Source organism: Aedes albopictus, chromosome 1 (genome assembly GCF_035046485.1).
Source record: "Aedes albopictus strain Foshan chromosome 1, AalbF5, whole genome shotgun sequence".
In the NCBI taxonomy this organism is placed as follows: domain Eukaryota; kingdom Metazoa; phylum Arthropoda; class Insecta; order Diptera; family Culicidae; genus Aedes; species Aedes albopictus.
In genome coordinates this window covers 317,196,374-317,219,172 of record NC_085136.1, presented here as the reverse complement: position 1 = coordinate 317,219,172, position 22,799 = coordinate 317,196,374, and the positions used below count along the sequence as shown (strand labels likewise).

The window sequence follows — 22,799 nt, the reverse complement described above, 5'->3', positions numbered from 1 at the left end:
GGATTCTCCTCAGAATCCTGAAAGGATTCTCCTCAGAATCCTGAAAGGATTCTCCTCAGAATCCTGAAAGGATTCTCCTCAGAATCCTGAAAGGATTCTCCTCAGAATCCTGAAAGGATTCTCCTCAGAATCCTGAAAGGATTCTCCTCAGAATCCTGAAAGGATTCTCCTCAGAATCCTGAAAGGATTCTCCTCAGAATCCTGAAAGGATTCTTCTCAGAATCCTGAAAGGATTCTCCTCAGAATCCTGAAAGGATTCTCCTCAGAATCCTGAAAGGATTCTCCTCAGAATCCTGAAAGGATTCTCCTCAGAATCCTGAAAGGATTCTCCTCAGAATCCTGAAAGGATTCTCCTCAGAATCCTGAAAGGATTCTCCTCAGAATCCTGAAAGGATTCTCCTCAGAATCCTGAAAGGATTCTCCTTAGAATCCTGAAAGGATTCTCCTCAGAATCCTGAAAGGATTCTCCTCAGAATCCTGAAAGGATTCTCCTCAGAATCCTGACAGGATTCTCCTCAGAATCCTGAAAGGATTCTCCTCAGAATCCTGAAAAGATTCTCCTCAGAATCCTGAAAGGATTCTCCTCAGCATCCTGAAAGGATTCTCCTCAGAATCCTGAAAGGATTCTCCTCAGAATCCTGAAAGGATTCTCCTCAGAATCCTGAAAGGATTCTCCTCAGAATCCTGAAAGGATTCTCCTCAGAATCCTGAAAGGATTCTCCTCAGAATCCTGAAAGGATTCTCCTCAGAATCCTGAAAGGATTCTCCTCAGAATCCTGAGAGGATTCTCCTCAGAATCCTGAAAGGATTCTCCTTAGAATCGTGAAAGGGTTTTCCTCGGATTCCTGAAAGTATTCTGAGGATTCTGAGTATCCTGAAAGGATTCCCCTCAGAATCCTGAGAGGTTTCTCCACAGACTTCCAAGTTTCCTACCCATTGTGCAGGAGAATAGAAATGAAAATTATGATGAATAGCGCAAGCACGCAAGAGCTCGCGCTTCGCACTTCCACCTCAACTGTCCGAGTCCGAGGGCGAAGTTTTTCGCAATGGGAGAAAATTGCCCCGGTAGGAAAAGTTTCTTTAAGAGTTGAGCGAACCCGAACCGACCAATCCGGATGGCAATGACCAGCTGGCAGCAGGTGTGGTGTGATTAAGGTGGAAAAGAGCTTTAGATGGGTTCCCTCTGATAGGACTTAACGTCCCAGTTCGCCGAGTTTGATGTGCTGTTACTCACAGTTTCTTCCTGGTTCGTGCTTTTACTTGAGTGAAGGATGTCTGTTCTGAGAGGGGAGGAATTTATGGGTCCATTAATGTGATTTCATGGCACTTTTAAACCACTGAATGCTGTAAATATTTTTGCGTGCTTTGAGGTGAATAATTTCCGATTAGCTGCATGTGATGGTCGAAGAAATAAATTTTCATAAAATAGGGATAATTTATAGATTAAGTTTTCAAAATGAAGGCTCGTTTATAAAGATATTTGATTTTTATCATGTTGAATAACTACATTTAACATTGTTTCAGAAAAAAAATAGCGCGATCATTTTATCATAGTTAAAGAGTATATTGAAGTTGAATACACTTTTTTTTTCTTTGTATAACATGGAAAATAGAAAGGGGATATCTCAAAATGTGTGTGTCAAATTTTTGTTATCAAAAATAGGCTTCCAGGAAAAGCATAAAAGTGTAGGGATTTTCAAAAAAAAAAGTAAGAAAAATCCACAAAATTGAAAATTAAAAAGAAACACCTTCCAATTTAAAAAAAAAAATATTTTAGATGATTTAAAACAAAATAAAAAATGGGTATAAGAAGGTTAACTAAAGCCAGCTCTTCAATCAGAACCATTTCTCATGTCCATTGTTTTGAATCAACGTTATCTCAAAAAATGACCAATGTGCATCATATCCAAACAAAATCTGTCTATAAATCAACGTAACTGCTCGTCCTCCAACATAATCGTTTTGTGACAAAATCCCCTTGCCAACAATATGAAGACCTTCATAAAAAGAGATCGTTCTATCATTCATACCGGGCCGGGAACAACAATCCAACGCTGGTTGGCTGGCTGCTGTTTCGAGAACCCAAATCTTAGACAATCGCTCTCTCCACATGAAGATTGGCGATGTATGTATCAGCCACCAGCATGGATTTCGCTTCTGCTGAAGTTGTTTATCATTATTATTATTATCTGTATATACTTCTGAGCACTCTGAGAAGTCGTTCACTATAGACTTTGGATGAGAGTGCGTGAAAATTCGTGGCGCAGATGAGTGCTGGTGTATGTTGTGGTTCTTGGAGAATCTTCATACTCTACCGTTTTGATGGGCTCTTCTGATTATTGAAGCACGTAATTAATGTGTCATTACAGAACAAAAACTTATTATCTCACCAACCAGCGCCTCTTTTTTGTTGTGCTTAGTATTTTAGAGTATGCTTTTTCTCGGTAGGTAAAGTTTATTAATTTTTTTTTACATCTAGCTTGACGATATCTTGAATGACAGTTGTTTATCGTTGTTTACCGTTGTCGTTGGTGGAGAGTTTTACTCAATCCATTTTTAATCGGAAGTTTGAACAAAAATGGTATATAAAGCACACTTTCTCCCTGGACAAAAATCAGGAATCACCTTCATCCTTCCTAAAACCAGATTTTAATAATATGGTTTCGTTATTTTTAACAAAAAAATCAAGAACCAAAAATGAGAAAATACACCCAAATGCGTGCATAAGGCTATTGTGTACATCAATGAAATTTTGCTTGTGATATAACATTTCCAAGTTAAATAGATTGAAACATTCTCTCAAAGCTATCATAAAACCAAATTAAAACTAATTAGGTAAAACCTGTAGATTTTGAGAAACCTCCTCTATATTTATTATTATTATTTGGGATGCCACACTACCGGAAAGTGAGTTGGTTTTATTGTTGCTACCGTTAGCTGCTTGTGAAGCGTCAGATAAAGTTATTGAAATTTCTTCAAGTATTTTCCGGAAAATTTTCAATTTTATTTTGTTGCTTGGTGCCAGTTGTATCACTTACCGCACTTTAATCAACCAGCTTCGATGGCGAAACCCAAGGCGACAGGTAAAACCAACTATCGGAATTCCCAATCATTCACAGTACCTGCTATGATGCTGCAATTCACAAGAGAGAGAGAAAGCGAGGATACCGTAGCACGTAGGTAGCACCGCCACTCCGTATAAAGTCAGCAGGAATTGCTTGAACGGACCGAAATAGTAAGAGGTATATGAAAACATTTGCTCATCACTCGATTGTGGCGATGAAGTAGTTGAATTCAGTGACGTGTGTAGATCAGAATAATAGGGGACAGTGGAGCTTTATTTTCTGCCGAACTAAAAATTAATTGAAATAAAAATAAACATATAGTTTGATGCTTACAGGGGGTTTCTTGAACTTCTATGTTTATCTTTTCTCCAGAGAAATGAAGCCGAGGGTAACCTGAGCCCGTTAATGAAAATCACTAAAAAATCTCAAAAAATCCTCGTGATAGCAGGCTTGAAAATAAATTTAATTTTGTTTTTCAAATTTGCAAGGGTAACTATTTTATATTAGTAAAAGAAAATTGCGTTAACTGCTATTTCTTATAATTCCAGCTATGTATTTGCTTCCAATGGATAGTACATATTTCGTACCTCAGCTGTACGGTCGTCTCCAGTGTCTTGTACATGACTCGAGTTAGGTACGTTTCAGGAAATTCCTATGGAATACAAACCAAAAATATGTTAGAAAAAATAAAAAAAAACAATAATAATAAATAATAGTGACCTGGGAGTGGTAAGTGGTCATGTCGTGTACTGATTAACAAAAGTTGGAATTTTTTTTTTTTTAATTTCCTTTTTTTGATTTGACATATTCTTTTAAACTATTCAATCTCTACTCATTCGGGTCTTGTTGAAAAAAAGTTTAAATTAGAAAATCCCTTGTGAACGAAAACTTACAAAAACCCAAAAATATTTAAAACAATGAAAGAGATTGAAAAGGATTTTTTATAATGTTTTTTTCATCCTAATGAATAAGATGTTTGGCTCTGGTTATATTTATTTCGAGACCTATGGCTTAACTACTCTTCCTACATCTTCCCTTCTGCACGCAAAACCATGCTTTACTGGCGGTAAAGAAACCAAATGGTTATGGTTAATGCCTCCGTTTCTCGTGAGACTCAATTCAGAACTATCGTTGCATCATTTTCTTGTCGCAATCGATTCCTTTGTTCTTCTCAATAAAATATCTTTCAAACTGATTTTTCTAAATGTTCATAGTACTTTGAGAGATATTTCTTTAGAGAAAATACATTTAGAAAAAAAAATAAGTACCTTGACAATGCTTTTAAAGTTTAATAACAACACTTCCTACTCCAAATCATGACGACCGCTGATGGAAAAGCTCGTTAAAATGGTTAATCAATTGGATTAAAAACCAATTTTGTACTCAATATGGCGACCGTGACACTGACAAGATATAGGGAAAATCACTGACAAATCATTCGGAACCATTGACGAGATGTAGAATAGGCTCTTCTATAAAGTAAACGGTAATAATCAACGCTTTTTTAGTGACTGACAGTCGTAAATAATCAAGTGAACGGTGTTGGTCATTTTTATGATGTATGGGGATCGACTGTGATTGTGGTTGTGTTACGGAGGTTTTCGGCTTTCAGTCTTCGCGTAATCATAAACGGATTAATGTGCTACACCTGACGTTTCGGCTACATGTATTGAGCCTTTTTCGAAACATGAATCCGTTTATGATTACGCGAAGCGTGAAAACTATGGCCGACAGAAAAAAAACATGCATATAGGTAATATTGCAAACTTTGTAACGAGGTTAATTAGTTGAATTAAACAAAAATCATTTGTAAGCAACATGGTCACCGTGACAGGGCTCTATGTAAACACTTAACAAGATTAAAAAAAAATAATTCTAAACTTATGACGAAATGAAGAGTAATCTCATTTCTACAGTAAACGGCAACGCCTTTTTTATGACTGCAAGCCGTAAATAATCAAGTGAACGGCGTCTATATGTCACAACTGGTTTAAGCTTGTTAAACTTGATGTATTTTCAGAATTTATATCAAAGGAACAGACAATTTGAAATAGCATCCGTGAGACTATTGTGTTAGTTACAAATTCTAAAAAAAAAAAAAACTTCATACACATAATACCAATAGTTTTTCCAAAAAGTTTCCGAGTCTAAACTAAAAAAGAAAGCCATGGGCACAATTGAATTGTTTGAGGTTATTATTATTATTATTTATTAATATTTTAGGCTAGTTACATAACTGTTTTGAAAACACGTTTCCTGAAGGGTTCCTGAAGCATCATGATAGCATAGCATAGCATAGCATAGCATGAATACTTGCACAAATCTTGGATGGAGTTGCAAAGTTGAATTTCCATTGACATTGCTGATGTCGCTACTATCTACAATGTCATAGATTCACTCAGCTCCACACACCTGGCCAAGTCCTTGCAAGCATTTATAAATCCCTTCATCAACTTAGAAAGAGCCCAGAACTGAAGCATCTTCCAATAGATGAAAGGATGTTGAAAATAGCGAATTTTCAACTTATATGCAGTTAAAAAATTTAGTATATTTATTATAAATAGTAGAATTATTTATAAATAAATAAATAATATTGGAAAGATCTCACCATCTAATTGTCTTGATTAATGTTCTTCTCTGTAAAGAACAACACAATACTCAGCAAAGAACAACACAATACTGAACACTAAACACCCGCACATCTATTGTTTTGATTTTCACTCGAGACAATAGCGAACGCGATCGATTATGCTACCATACTCACCCCTTACAGGAGCGATGCATGCACAGCAAAGAACAACACAATACTCAGGGTTCCTGAAGCATCATGATGTACCTAAATTCTGAATTTGATGCTGTGAGATATATCCCAGATTTCTAAGAGGCGTTTTTTTTTAGATCTTTACTAAACATGAGCCTTGACGATGTTTCAATACCCGTAGTAACCTGAAGGTTGTAAGATTATCAGAGATTGATTAGCATGGAAAATTCCTGCAGTGTGGAAAACCCTACAGAAACCTAAAGAATCTTATCAGTAGTCACTCCGATACTAACGAATCCGTTGTGGTAAAATATAAAGGAGATCCGATTGAAATCCCTAGTTAATTTTAAAGAGAACTTTCTAGAGTTATTGCCAGGGAATGGTGAGGTAGATTTGCTAGAGAAATATTCAAAAGAGTTTGTTGAGATATCTTAATTATTTGTAAAGGTGCCATTGACAAACAGTGTCATTATGCCAAATAATTGTCATTGAAGTCCGACATTCAGCCAAGGTTGCAATGATTCACGTTGTGTTGGTCTTTTGTTGGGCATGTTTGGCCAAACATTTGTCATGTCTAAAAGGACCTTAATCCCTGATTTAAAATATCTAAACCAGATCTTTCAAAATTCTGGTGAACTTTTGAAGAAATTGAAAACAAAATAAGGCTTTTTTTCGAAATTCCTTGAGTGAATCCTGGCTCATTGGCTAAAGTATATCCCATAGTATGTCTTTAGGAAATATTAGTCGTATTTTAAAAAATATTTCCACAAAAAAGTAGAATTTCTTGTAAAATCACCCATTTCACTTTTTTAACAGGAATTCATGGGGTACCGGAATGTATCATCTCCTTAAATGTTAATATACCAGCTTCTTGAGCACTACCAGGGAGTATTAACCCTTCAGGGCGCGCGCTGTTGTAAAAAGTACAACACTACCAAAAAACCTCGCTTTTCGTATACAGCGCGAGCGCGGTGCAGTTTCGGTAGCTTGATGGCGCGCGTCCTGGAAGGTTAAACAATAAAACATTTCATGACTCTGGAATTGCACTTTTTAAATATTAATTAGCCGCTGTCCATAAACTACGTAGACTCATTTTAGGCCATCTCATACCTCCCGCTCCTCCCTCGTTGACTTACATACAAAATTTTCGAAGTTTGAATGAAGCGAAGACTTTGGCAAGACCTCTCACCCACCATCCTCCCTAAGAGTCTACAGGGAGTAGACAAAATGATCGGGAGAGGCAAAATTTTCACTTTTCAAAAAATATTCAACTAGCTGTAACTTTTCGAAACGTGCATCAATTATTCTCAAATTTTCACTGTAAGTTGATCAACTAGTTGTGTATCAGTGGGCAAAATTTGGTAAAGATAGGGCTATTCTACACGAAGTTATAAAAAATCTAGAAAAAGGTATAATTATCCGATAGCCAACTTTGAGCAGTTATATCTCCGGATTCAATGAACCATTTATGACTTATATAATGAGCCTTGAAAAACGTTTGACACAACTTTAAATTATTAACAAGAGAAAAAGCTTAAGCAATTTTATTTATTTTATGATTTTTTTAGTAAATTGGTCTATTTTTATTATGCATCTCAATACTTTTTCTATTAATTGAAGGCTACGTTGTTACTTTCCTTCAAAACCTATTTATATTCAAGACAACTAGAGGGAATTTAAATGAACTATAATTAGCATCTTGAATTTTGAAACGATGTTGAAGTTTTAGAAAATGCCGAAAGTTTTTTAAAGCTTATTATGTAAGTCATAAATATTCAACATTTCATTGCATTCGGTTCATTGAATCCGGAGATATAACAGCTCAAATTTAGATATCGGAAAACTACACCTTTTTCTAGAATCTTTATAACTTGGTGCAGAATAGCCCGATCTTTTCCAAATTTTGTCCATTGATACACAACTAGTTGATCAACGAAAATTTGAGAATATTTGATGCACATTTCGAAAAGTTACAGCTAGTTGAACATTTTTTGAAAAGTAAAAAATTTGCCTGTCCCGATCATTTTGTCTATCCCCTGTACGTAGCTTATGGACAGGCCCTTAGTAGCTTTGTGAATCTGAAATATCCTGAAGAAACTCCAGAAAGATAACTACCATTTACCTGAAATGAAATTTGATAAGAATATGAATTGAAATAACATAAAGGAAATGAAGCAGTTGTTTATACTTCTTCTTCTTCTTTGTTGCTCTACGTTCCCACTGGAATTTGGTCTGCTTCTGTTCAACTTAGTGTTCTATGAGCACTTCCACAGTTATTAATTGAAGGGCTCTCTTTGCCCATTGTATGATTTTGTATACTGTGATGCAAGCACAATTATACACTATACCCAGGGAAGTCGAGAAAAGCTCCAGATTGGAACGGGGATCGAACCCATGGATTAATTGATGTTATTTGCGAATCATAACATAGAGACCGTGACCCAATTCTTTTTTTAATTTTTGTACGAATAATTGATTTTTTTCTGCTGTTCCCAGCATTCAACCATCTCCATGTTCCTTCTTTCATTCCTCAGCACGCCCATGCTCCTATCCACAACTATCCTTTCCGGTGACTGACTACAGTGCCACAAATTGCACTCAATCGAGTATCCCGGAGGCGCCACTTCCTACTGGTTGTGCTTTCGCTTGGCTACCGTGTGCTTGCTTGTACACAAAGCAAGCAGCCAACCGGTAAGAGCAATGCATATTACCACTGACTAGGGTAGTTGTGCAACCCATTCTTGTGCATTTTTTCTTCCTCCAGGTTTGAGTCTTTGAGTCGAACAATAGTGCAACTCAACGACGAACGAAAACTCGTTCCTCCTGGCTATTGAGCGTTTCAATTGCTAAGAGGCTACTTCCCCGATGGTGGCTGGTTGGCTGGAGGACCCAAGTGCCTAGCATACGTTCATCTGTGTGTACTGTGTATTGGTTGCATACACCACCGGGATACCTGGCCGGTAGTGATTGATTCATTGTTGAGTTCCTACGACGTCAATGGAAGCGTATGCTTTTTCTATTCTTGTGTCGACAATAGGAAAGAATACGCGCCTAGCAAAACAAACTACCGACGATGCATTGGACAATTGAATTATTATCAGTTGTGACATCGTTGCACACGGAGTCCTTTCCGGTGGTGAATGGTGGTTTTGAGTGCTTGTTTCTTGGGAAGAAAAACTGAGGAAATTTTGTTTTCAAAGCTTGTCGGTTAGGCGTTTGGAAATAGACCTGGAGTTTTGAAAACAAACAAACTTTAGAACTACAAGAAATAAATTGAGAGGAAAGATAAAACAATTTTCAAATTTCACATAGCACATCAGGAAACTGGGCAACGCCAAATGGGCAGACACACAGTAACGACTTCAACACAAAAATGCAATATTCTCTTGAACATGACGACCGTGACAATATGCATAATCGGAAATACTGCGGATTGGCACAATTACGAGAGAAATTTTAAAGGGCAACCGATAAATTGTAGTGGCCAGTAAATGGCACCACGTTGTAGCTTACACATCTATATTACGACATGACTTTCTCTTGCATATGGCGACCGTAATAAGGGCTCAATATTTACCTTGAAGACAAAAATGTTAATGATCGATTTCCGAGAACAAATTAGAAATTAAAAAAGCTGACTTTTGTAACAAGAACAGCACAAAGAACCATTTAGTAAAAACTATATATAAATTTTATCTTAACTCTACAAAGCTTTTCTCTTCGACATGGCGACCGTAACACTCAGTACAATCGGAAATTTTATGGATTTTCAAAAATTTCCGTGAACAATTGAAAAAAAATACTAATGAACTTGCAAAACATGTCTCCTAGTGTACTGTTTATAATCCAACAAGTTTTTAAATCCTTGTGTGTCGACATTTCGTTAGCAAATGAAGTGGTTTTTATGTCACTTCTTATAAGTAAATCTTCGAATGTTGTAATACTGAAGTAAAACTTATTTCTATCACTTGCACTCTCTAAAGTTTATGTTAACCACCCCACTTCTCAAAGTTGAAACATTACCTTTCAATTTCGAACTGTCATGCCAAGTGATACCCAACCACTTTCAAATTCCACCAATTCAGCACTGTCAACTCAGTGTCACTCAGAGTGTGTATAGGGGTGCATCAACACTTTTCTTGCGATTGAAGTATGGCCGTTCTCAGGATTGCCCTTTCTTCTGGCAGCTTTTCACCCGATCGAAGAAGGATAATTGAAGTGGCTGCCCTTTTGCCCGTTTTGAAGCTTATGATGGTGCTTGCGCTCTCGATGGGCAGCAAATAATGAGCTTCCGTGAGGAACAAAGAAGGGCAAGTTGTCTGTTGACTTTGGGATGTTGGCGACGACGAAAGAGTCTTGGAGGAGAGGTGGGAAAATTCTGTAACAGCTTAAGGTTGGATTCGTGCTCAAGACCTAGTTGAGAAAGTCATCGCGTTTGGTTCTTGTAACTATTTTTTTTGTGGGTTAAGTGAATTCTTTAATTAGATTACGTAATTTGGAGAGCTAGTAGCAATGATGAATGGCGTTTCAACCAGGAGAGCAAACTTACGACAATTTTTAAAAATAGACACGTTATTAACTCGACCTCGTGTTATTTCCACTTAATTAACTAGAATACATCAATAGTTGTCCAATTGGCCAGCTATCCGTTCGATTGTTTTACCATGTTGTTATCTTTCAATTTAGTGATCTGTCCTGCTGACCACATTGGTCATTTTTCTATTTTCTATTTCATCATCTTCCTTTGTTTTCGATTCTGTATTGCTTCTTAGAAATCTATCATATGATTTTACTTTTTTTTACTTTTTATTTGTTCCAACAATTCGACCATTTGACAATGTTTGACAAGTTTATCCTCCCTCTGTCTAAGTGGTTACCAATTGCAAATCGCCTTTTCTGGTGGACTTCTTTGAGGTATGTCTAATAACTGTTGGATTGGACACGATCCAACCTTGGGCTGAAAGTTTCCCTAGTTAAGATATATAATAACATGGTGGAAGTGTTGAATGAAATATTGGAAAAAAGGATCGAATACATATATCGAGATTATCTTTAAAACTGAAATTTTCAAGATATATCTGACAAAATCCAAGAAATGTATCTGACCATCTATTTCATAACCCTCCACAAGACTCCGGTTAAAATTCCCAAAACAATATTTGACTGATCTTATACAGGTTATTTTCTCTCGTGTTTGCTAGTGAAACCTATGGTACGATATGTTCAAGGGTTTCTCTTTTTTTAAAGATTTCTTAATGAATCCTAAAACATTTTCTCAGTAGAATCACAAATCAGTTTATAATAAAAAAAAATGTTCGTGAATTTTTTGGTCGAATTCAAAAAAAAATAAAATTGAGAGAATGTCCAACTGTCTGCTGGACGGTATGATTTTGATAAATCCTAGTTTAAATTTTCCTCGAATAAATTCTTGAGCGTTGAGGTAAATGAGGCGAATGTGCATTTCTACTTTTTTATGTCTTTATTTATGAGATTTTCCGCTCAATGCATTTCTACTGGAATATAAGGTGTTTTTTTTTCCTTTTTCTTTTTTAAAGCCTAACATAATACCAAGCAATTGTATTTTTTTTTTCTTTAAGATCTGTTGAAACAACATGAGAAAAAGCATAATCATTGCCCTATGACGGCAGATTTGATATAACATGGCGACCGTGATAAAACTCCTGATCAATAAAGAGCACATCCTTAAAGCGTGTATGCAAGTGAGGACTTCTCGTTTGTCTTCAATGAATTCTGAAACATTTTCTGAATAGAATCATAAATCAGTGTATAGTAAAAATTCTCATGGGTTTATCGCTAATTTTATGGTCGGTATCCTGACGAACTTTTGGTCAAATGTTAAAGTGTTAAAGTGTCTGTTAGAGGCTGGATTGCAAAATTGCAAGAAAACGATAAGAGCTAGAAGTTTGATGTCAAAGAACGAACTGTAGAGTGGAACAAGGGCCACAACTTTGCATAAGAAAGAATTTTAAATTATTACGCATTTTTCAAAGATAATTGACAAAAACAAATTAAAATGCACTACTTTTGAGGTATTTGCTCTAGAAAACATAGTTATTTAACTAAACCAATCGATCCAAAGATGTGATTTGATAGAAAATTCAATGATCTTTCGAATAGGGGTATAAAAATTGCGATAAGTTTGACCATTTTCAAGTTATAGCCAGTTCAAGGCAATTTTTTTTCACGATCTGTGCCATTGCTTGACGTATTTTAACAAATTTATTATGAAAATTCCACTCCCACAAATTTTGTTGGAATCATTTGCACAATTTTTAGAGACTTGTAATTCAGGAAATTTTTGAATTTATTTCTGGCGAAAACTCTGCAGGACTTAGTTATTTATTATTTTTTGAAAAACTTTTCCGATAGAATCCTTTGAGAAACTTTCTTATAAAGTCCAGGCAAAATGTCATTGAGAATACATAAAAAAAATTCTGGACAAGTCTTATTGAGGAAATTTCAAACATAAATTTTGAAGAAATTTTTAACAAAATTTTTAGGAGTATTCTTAACAAAAGTTGAAGCACGAGCTTGAAACAAAGCCAACAGTTAGACCAGATCTTTCTGGGCTGGGGTTTTTTCAACATCCAAAGCATAAAATATCATCTAGCATACCACACGTCCCAGTGGTAATGAGTTATAGCACAATGAAAAAAAAATGAATAAAATAAAAAAACTTCCAATACCAGCAGAGGAACATTTGAAGAGATCGTTAAAGGTTGTAGTTTTGCCAAATATATCAAAATCATCGGATCAAAGTCGTTTTTAGAAAGAAGAACCCCCTGAAGATTTGTAGGCATCTTCTAAAGATTTCATTCCAGATTGTTTTTAAAGAACTGCTTGAAGATTCTTCCAAGAGTTTTAGATATTCTAGACAATTCCACAAGAATTTGTTAGGGGGATCGGCGTGAATGACTCTGGATTTTCTCCATTTGCTGCTTAATATGCTTCATTAAAAAACTAACAAAAACAGGAACATGAATATGATTTAAAATTGTATTGAATTTCTTGAAACTTTTTCTTAAAAAAACAAAAACCAAATTGTTGAAAAACATCTTAAAAAGTTGCCATTAGAAACACTCTTCCAGCCTTTTTCGTCCAAGCTCTGCTGAGGAAATTTTCGGATTTGCCCCCAAAAACAACATAAAAAGACGTCATTGATTCATGTTATTTCCTCATTCCTCCAGGAATGTAAATATTTTTAGAAATGAAATATGATAAAAAAAAACCGAATGCATTTTTTTCTTGGAATTCCATCTAGAACTTGCTAATGTCTTACATATAAAATATGTCTCAAGACCAATTATTAGGGGTTTCTGAAGAAGTTTTATCAGTAGGTAATCTTTTTACAGGTTCTGCCAAGAAAGTCCAAGATACTTATTCCGGGAAAAGATGAGTACTTTGTTGAGAACAAACATCCTTAAAGGGTTGCAGTTGGCTTACAATCACAACCAAATGTCTTTGAAATAATGTAGTTTTATTTCGAAATGAAAAAAGAATGTCTTCGTATGCTATATTCATACATATATCTAGCCACAAGTACTGTGCCCTCTCCAGAAACAAAAACAAAAATATGATTATGGGTAAATTTCAAAAGTGCTGTAAATTAATGTTCTCTTAGAATTTTTATTGAAGTATGCTTTTAGTTCATGAACATACTTATTGGTCGGTGTTAAGTCATCTGTTTTTCAATGATTTTGGGAAAATGTCCTTCAAGCACTTGGAATATCAAATCTAGGGCATTATTTTCTGAAATACTATTACTCTATTATGTAATGAAACATCTGCATCAAAATATTGTCGAAAAGTTCAGAATTATCGTATTCCTTCGCTTATCTTTACATGCCCAAAAATTCGCGTAGTCCACTCTGACTTAACGCCGACCAATTGTAAATCACATCATTTATCCTAACTTCAAGGGCTTTCAAGTTTGCATTCAAATACGTATATTAACATCACATGGCGATCGTAACATAGATTTTCCAATAGAATTTTTTTTAAATATCATGAACAATCATATTTTTGTGACATAGTTGAAAAACTATAAAATATATTATATAAACGCAAACGATTTAAGGATTGGACGCGTATATTTAATTGAAAAAAGTCACTCTCGATAATCTCTAACCTAGTGAAACCTTGTTAATGGAATCTGCAATCAAAACTAGAGTTCGCAACAAAAACAAACAAATAAATATTTGCCAATAACATTCCGATTTAAAAAAATATTGAAATTTGTTATGCATGTAGTTCACTGCATTATACTTAGTTCTAATTGGTTCACCATAAAGCTCACATTGCATCTAGAAAAAAAAATCAATAGGTGAAGCTTCAGGGCCCATAGTGTCGATGCGGTAAGCATATGGGTATTCAGCATGAACCCATCGGTCCAGGAACATTTCCTAAGGCGCCATCCACAAATTACGTAACGCTCTAGGGGGAGGGGGAGCCTGGTGGAGCGTTACGGTCCATACAAAAATTTTAGAATTTTCATACAAAAAACCGTTACGGAGGGGGAAGGGGGTTAAAAAATGTCGTTTTTAGCGTTACGTAATAAATGGATGCTGCCTAATGCAAATTTGCCTGCCTTCCTTGGGCAGAGGTCTCAGTTAATAACTGTGGAAGTGCTCATCCCTGTGGAGCCGGAGGGGTCATATATGACCCCAACATAGAAACGGCTGTTCAAATTCATCCATTCGATAAAACAGAATGCTGTCTTCGGCAAAGTTGTTGCAAATTGAGTCCTCTATTAGGGAAAAATGGGAATATTAGTATTTAGGACTACATTGATAACCTAGAACATCCTGAACACCATGAAATTTGGAAAAACGAAATAATTGACATACCAGTTGTGCTAAAAGCTGAACTTGGATGCGAGTTACGTTTATATGAATTCATATTGCCTTCGTCAAGAATATCAAAAGGTATTTTATATTCTGGGATGTTCTAGGTGTTCCAAACTGTCCTGTAGTAAAGTCCTTGAAATCTACAAGAATAATTTTATGTATTTTCGCCACAAATAATAGCATTGCATAACCTACTGGGATCCGTGAAGCTATTGACATCTACAATGGCATTTATAGACACTATAAGGATATTCCAGGTCAGCAGACTAGCCTGGAGTTCAGAACTTAAGGTCTACACCCGTAACAGAAGCCATATCTATTATACTGAGTAACGTTGTATAATCAACCGCAGTTACTGGAGCAATCTGAAATCTACCAGCTTATTATAAAACTTTGGGACATTCAGGGTCATCCAAACTGTTCTGTAATGAAGTTCTTCAAATCTACAAGAATAACTTAATGTGTTTTCATCATTAATAATAGCATTGCATAATCTGCTGGGATCCGCGAAGCTCTTGACATCTCAAATGTCATTTATAGACACTACAGGGATATTCCAGGTCAGCCAAACTACCTTAGAGTTCAGGACTTCAGGTCTACACAAGTAACAACAGATATATCTGCCATACTGAGTAACGTTGTATATTTATCCGTGGCTACTGGAGCAATCTGAAGTCTACAAGCTTATTATAAACCTTTGGGACATTCAGGTTTGTCCAAACTGTTCTATAATGAAGTCCTTCAAATCTACAAGAATAACTTTATGTGTTTTCGTCATAAATAATAGTATTGCATAATCTGCTGGGATTCGCTAAGCTCTTGAAATCTCGAATGTCATTTAAATACACTACAAGGATATTCCAGGTCAGCCAAACTAACTTGGAGTTTAGGACTTTAGGTCTATACTCGTAAAAACAGCCATGTCTGCTATACTGAGTAACGTTGCATATTTATCCTTGGTTACTGAACCAATCTGAAGACTACTTGGTATTATTGTAAACCTTTGCGACATTCAGCGTCCTCCAAACTGCCCTGTAATGAAGTCCTTCAAATCCACAAGTATAAATTTATGTGTTTCCGCCATAAATAATAGCATAGCATAATCTGCTGAGATCCGTGAAGCTCCTAAATCTCAAATGTCATTTGGAGACACTATGGGAATGTTCCAGGTCAGCCAAACTATCTTTGAGTTCAGAACTTCAGGTTTACACTCGTAATATCAGCTATATCTGACATACTGAGTAACGTTTCATAATCAATATCGGCGACTGGATCAACCTGAAGTCTACTATATACGATTATTAACCCTTGGGGCATTGAGGGTCGTCCAAACTATCCTGAAGTTTAGCTCTTGATAGTAACAGTAGTTATTCTTACAATGAACTTAAGACTGTAATCTGTAATTCCCCTGACATATCATGAGAGCTTTCAAGATAGTTTTGAGATATTCCAGATCACTAACACTACTACCCAGTCAACCAGTAATCGTATATGATGTTGCATAAGATGATAAAGTGGAGGCCATATGCGTGCATGCCTCCATTTAGGCGCATGTAAAATGCACGCATATCGCCTCCACTTTAACATCTTATGCAGTATCTTATACGATCTTTGGTTGACTGGGTACTGAGTTCAAAGCTTCAGGTCTATACTTGTGATAATAGCTTTTTGCAACTTCTCATCGTAATAGGCCATTTTACCTCACGCAAATCTGACAGGAGAAGGCCTACTTTCCCACACCAAATTAACAGTGCTGTAATGGTTCATTACAGCACTGATTTGCTTTCTGGACGCAGGTTTGAAAAATTGTGACAACTGTACAGTATAACCTGCTATGATCAGACTTCCTTAATCATGGCTATGAACACCAGTGTGCAGTCTGATGAAAAAGTTTAGTTAAAAACTATCCTAAAGTGGTAATTTATGAAGGTGCAAAAAACGTTGTACGCAACTCGGTGCAGAACTCGATTTTTACAGCACCCGTCGTAATTATCCAACTCGGCAAGCCTCGTTGGATAAATGTACGACTCGTGCTGTAAAAAATCTTCATTCTGCACCTTGTTGCGTAAACTACTATTTGCCACTACGTTAAGTAGTGTTATATAATCCATTAAACTCACCAAAGCAGCTACGTTGTTATATATGTTATGAAGCTTAGTTGATAAAAACAACCACTGTAACTTTGAAGACATACTGGACATGCTAGATTACAAATCGTAGTTTTTATAATGAAAAAAGTTACCGTTACACCTGTAGACCTTATGATCTAATCTCAATAACAGTTTGGATAACCTACCCAAGCAACACACATGCCATATTAAAGTTACGGCAGCGCAAGTTTTGGTTGTATAAAAGTTATTTTGACGTTATTTTAACATTATGTTAAAATTACGTCAAATTTACTTCTATACAACCAAAACTTGCTTGGGTATGATAACCTGAGAGATCTGATACTGTCAATTAACCTTTAAGAAGACTTACTGGACATGATAGATTACAATTTGTAGCTTTGTATAATGAAAGAAGTTGCCGTTACACCCGAAGACTTTAGGATCTAAACTCAAGAACAGTTTTGATGACCTAGCGTATCCTGAAAAAAATATTTTGTATCATATTCTACCCTTTTTATGCTATTGACCACCAAAACTACAAAAAACCTAGAAACAACTCTATAATAATGCTTGAAAAAAATCCGGCTTCAAAGAACACTAAACTGAGATGCAGGCTTTGTCCTAGTCAATTTAGATAGTAGTCTCGCCTGATGCCGCATCACCAGGTAACATTTATCGTAGCTTCCAATCCAGATAAGTATGGGAGCGCTGATAACTATTCTAGATCCGTTTAATCCAGTGAAGCTGAAGTCAATACCAGGGTAAATTAAATTACATCTTTTCTATAACTAACCTTCCGATCGACCGTGCGTTGCGTGGGTAAAAATAATACACGCATATTGTGGCAGAATTATATCAATTCCAATCAACGATTAGGTACATATGTATTTACCACAAACTAAACTCCTATGATTTTCGTTCCAACCCAGAATCGAGTCCGTCCGTTTTCCAGCGAAAGCATCATCGATTTCCTAGTTTATCTGCCCATTCAGTCGACTGGTCGGCTGGCCCATACCTACCTATCTATTTGACTGAGCGAAGCGATGATGTTCCTATTCATACTCAGCGACCTGTAAGTAGATTACAGACATCGATGAAAGCGCTTTCGCCCTTTCCCATTCCGCTTGCATGGGAAGGGCGGCAGCGAGCTACGTTGGTTTGGGATACTGCTCGTTCGTCTCGTAAAATTACAACCACAGAGCGGGGGAGTTCGTTTCCCACGTGTTTGGGGTGGCCAGTTAGTTGAATTTGTACCTTAGGATTTTCTAACTATTTGTTAACTTATTAATTTAATCTGGAATAATTTCTCAAATCCTGGAAAACAAAGAATTTTTTAAAAATGGGTAATTCTGGGATATGCATTACAAAAACATTTTCAAAACCTATCACATTTTACTTTGCACAATTTTGCAATTGGTCACCCTACAATTGTACCTGATTTCATTTATGGCGTGGGCAGCGTGCGAACTGCAATGCGAATTTTCCGGTTCGAAACCAACTTCATCAACAGCTTCATTCGCCACAACTTCGTTCCTATTTTAGGGATTCATTTCACTCCTCGGTAAAGCACATAAATAAATAAATTGCGAAAATGTAATCTCGACTTCAATAAACAGCGAATAGTCGTCCACATCGATTGAAGCAGCGACTGAACGGAGGAAAATGGTCTCGGTCTCGTTCGACCCTTCCCCTGAAAAGGGTGCCAAACTTTAATCTATACGCGCACACACACACATACACGTATCTCTATCCTTCCCAGAATCTAGGCCGACGCGACCCCGAAACGCAACCATGAATTATCATCGCTTTGAAAGCATCCTAGCCGCAAGCCCCCGGCCGCAACCACGGCGACCGTCCAGCAGCGCCGATGTCCATCCGACGGCGGTGGTGGCGGAAAGTGACGATAATGACGGCAGCAGTATCCAGCAACAACCGCAACAACCCTTCCGGCGCACTCACTCGATGCGGGCCTCATTTACCTCGTTGCGGAGTTTGAAAACGCGCCTCAAACATCCGGTGGTCAGTGGCTACTCATCCGGCGGTAGCACCCGATACACTCCGCTCGTATCCGTGTCCCCTTGCAGGGGACCCAGTCCCCACCAGAAAGACCATTCGACGTCGACGACGACGACGACAACAACCCTAACCACGGCGGCAGCCGCAGCTGCCAAGGCCAACCTGAAAGCCAAACTGCTCCGGCTGAAAGAGTCCTACGCCGAGTTTCGACGGATGCAATCCCGAAGCGGCAAGCAGGATGACGTGACCACCGCAACCGCATCCGCTGCAACCATCATCGGAAGCGATAACTTCAAGGTACCGGAAAATATGCCTCCGAAAGCGGCGGCCCTCCTACTGGAAGGGGCTCCCCGTAGTCGGGTCAAGAGGTCACAATCGCTGCGCTGTGGTGGGGATGCGGCCGATCGGTACGGAGTCACTATTGGGAGTCGACCGGAAGCGGTGGAAGGATCACCGCAGAAGAAATCGCCGGGTAAAGATGGTGCGGGGAGTAGGTTGACGGTGAAGCGATTGAGTCTGAAGATGGGTGTGACCAGGAGGCCGGAATTTGTTCCAGAGTCAAAGCAGTCCGAAAACGTTGACGAGAGTAGCGGCAACTCGGTGGTAATACGGACGGCTACCATCAGAAGGAGTTCCGTCTGGGCCAATAGCAGTAGCAGCAGTAAGAAATGCATTTTTATTTATTTTCTTTTAAATTAAAATACCTAGGTCTTAGATAAATTAGTTGAAGCGGTAGTCTAGAACCCAATTGTTAAACGGTTTACATACTCCGATAGAAAAAAAGTTGTGGCAAATTAGTCTTCTTTGTTAGTTATCCACATAGAGGATCTCATGGATTTCAAAAGGGTTCCAGAAGAGTATCAAGGAATTTCAGAGAGGTTTCCCAAAGAAGTTTCACGGTAGGTTCAGATAAATTATAGGGGTATTACAAGCTTCAGAAGAGTTCAGAGTGTGACATTATATTTTAAGGGAGTTTCTCGAGGGTTTTTAGTGACTTTCAGGGATGCGTCAGAAAGTTTCAGGGATGTTTGAGGAGGTTCTAGGAACGGTTCTGAAAGAATCATGGGGCTTCAGAGAGACCCAAGGTAGGTTTAGGAAATTCCACGAGTGTTATGGCGTTTTGAAGTTGTTTTATGAAGGTTTCAGGACGTCGAAACTCTCATGCGAGCTCCTCAAACTCCTGGAACCCTTAAAGGCCTCTGAATTCACTGACATTTGCTCAAGTCCCTGAAACCTTTTCAAAACCTCTCTAAAACCCTCTGGAGAGCATCGTGAAACCTCTTAAAGCCGCATTGAAACCCCTCTGAAACCCTTTGGATTGCTGTAAAAGCCATATGAAACCCCCCAAAACTACATATAACTTTTCTGAAATTTCCTGGAATCCCCTGGAACGTCTCAAATTACCTCTCTAAAATTTCCCTGGAATCCTCTGTAATGCACCTGTTTTTTGTTTCTTCTATTTTCATTGCATAATTAACCCTCTAACACCCAAACTTGTATATTTTGATTAACCCTTTGAAACCGGAGGGTCATATATGACCCCAACATAGAAACAGCCGTCAAAATTTACCCATTCGATAAAACAGAATACTGTCTTCGGCAAAGTTGTTTCAAATTGAGTCCTCTATTTGACAAAAATGGGATTACTTGTATTTGGGGCTTCATTGATAACCTAGAACATCCTGAACAACATGAAATTTGGAAAAACGAAATAAATGTCATACCAGTTGTTCGCAAAGCTGAACTTGGATGTGGGTTACGTTTATATGTATTTATTAGGCCTTCGTCAAGAATATCAAAAGGTTTTTACTATTCTGGGCAGAGCCGTAGCGTGCGGTTGGCCAGGTTGGCCCCCGCCAAGGGCGCCAGCCTCAGAGGGGCGCCGAAAAGGCCTAAAGCTAGAAGAAAACTAGAAGAATGATGATATTTTATTTCAAAGATTTTGAGTATTTCTTCGCAATTTCTGCTAGGTTTTCTTTAGACAATCTTTCATAAATTCTTTCAGAAATTCTTCTAGGGATTTCTTTTAAAAATTCTCAAAAAACTCCTCCAGAAGTTCTCACAGAAACTCAAAACAGAAAATCAAAAATTCTTCTGAAGATTCCTCTTGAAATTTTTCGAAGTACATCTATAGAAACTCCTCTAGGGAGACATTCTGAAGTTATCTAGTAATTTATTCAGAAATTGGTTAAAGGTTTTCTTCTAATATTTTTCAAGATACCTTTAGAAATTTCTCCACAGATTCTATAAATTTTCTGGGGGTTTAAGCTTCTATTTCTCCATACTTCTATTTCACATTTTTCCTTTTTTCCTATAGAAAATCCTTTAGAGATTCCTTTAAAAATCCCACCCAGGATGTTTTTCAGAAATGCCTCTGAGAAGAAATCTCTCATATCGCTTAGAAAATCTACCATTGATTTCTTCCAAAAATAATCCATGTTCACTAAAGATTTCTCCATAAATTTCTGCTTAAGTCCCTCTATTAAACCATGAGTTTTCCCATAAACTCCTCCAGAGAATCATGAACTTGAATTTTTTTTTCATAAATTTCCCCAGGTATTCCGTTATAAAAACCGCCATTGATTTCATCCAAAATTTCTCCAAAGGTTTTATTTTCGAAAGCCTTACTTGGATTTCTTCAGAAATTCTTCCAGGGATTTCTTCGTAAAACCTTCTGGGGATTTTTAGAATATCCTCCAGAGAATCTCTAAGTTTTTTTTGATCAGGAATTACTTCAAAAAATCTTACAAAAAATATTTCACAGACTGTTTAAGGATTTCCAGGAATTGAAAATTCTAGCTGAAATGTTTCCCGGGTTTTCATCAGGTATTCTTCCGAATATTCCTGCAGGAGCTCCTCCAGAGTTTCAGAATTTCGTTCAGTGATTCCAGCAGGAATTCTTCTGGAGATTTCAACAAAAAACTTATAAAGAGAGTTCTATAGGAATTTTTCCCGGCATTCTTCCATGTCCATGGTGCGTCTAATGATTACTGAAAATTCACTTTTTTCTGGGAAATATTTGGCTTCAGTAGAAGCCATTGTTAAATTTATTTGATAAAGCAAATTTTAATTTAAGTAATAATAAAGATAAATTCAAAATTAAAAAGGTCGTTTCAAACTCCTAAAAAAAAACACAACTGAAAAATACTCTAAGAAAAAAGAAAAATTTGGGGAAAATCTGTTTCTTCGGAACACCAAAACCCAACCTTTAAAGAAAGAGCACCTTTTTCGAGCCACTTTGTTTTTTTTTTAAAGATTTTTAGAACTTTATTTTGGTACCTAAAATCAATTTCAGACATTTTTTGAAATCACCTTTTTACAGCTGGGCAACTGCTTGACAGCTCCGCTCCTTACAAAATGCAACAAGGGGCGATTCGACAAATCGAGCCCATACAAACTTCGAACTGATTTTTTAAATAGGTTCCCGGGCACCAAAATTCATGAAAATTTGGATTTCGGCTCAGTTTGACATGCAGTGTGCCGTCAACACCCCTCGGTGCAGCGACGCCGCTTGCGGGGAACACTTTCTAACAGGCCGCACATGAACAACTTGTCAAGTGTGACAAGATGTGATAGAAGTGTCAAAGCGATCGAGACATGCAAGTCATCGAATGTTGATTTCGTCCTCGTAAGGTCACAAAATCAGAAAAAATTGTTATAAATTTTAAATACTTATAAATTTATTGGCAAGTCTAATATCGAAACTGTGAATTTGTACTTAAAACTAGTGATCTGAACTGAAGAAATTCCAAACCGCAGATTCACAAGGATTATCGATACAAATACTTATGAATTATCACCTGAACTTGATTCAAAACTAAAACCTAAGGCATCTTCGATACGATTCCTCTCTTATCTGTAGTGCGATCACTAAAATCGTAAGTTGTTTACATTTGTTATCATATCACCACCTTAATAAAATCGAATTTTGTAGCTTGAAGCTAACACCACTCAAAACCGTGTTTGCTGTCGAGATTTA

The 22,799-nt window shown here is 37.1% G+C and overlaps 1 protein-coding gene across 4 annotated transcripts in view; it reads left to right on the top strand.

Moving 5' to 3' along the window:
• Positions 1–22,799, top strand: part of LOC109423620 (ankyrin repeat and fibronectin type-III domain-containing protein 1-like) — a 324,977-nt gene that overhangs the window by 141,881 nt on the left and 160,297 nt on the right. Inside the window, exon 2 of one of the 4 annotated variants that reach the window (XM_062847174.1) lies at positions 18,564–19,481. The exons of 2 other annotated variants lie outside the window; for them this stretch is intronic. In XM_062847174.1, the coding sequence (XP_062703158.1) occupies positions 18,596–19,481 (886 nt within the window). In that variant the 5' untranslated portion in view covers positions 18,564–18,595. Of the gene's footprint in view, positions 1–14,375; positions 19,482–22,799 lie in introns of those variants that run through there. One more of the 4 variants, XM_029867454.2, reaches the window with a different exon arrangement.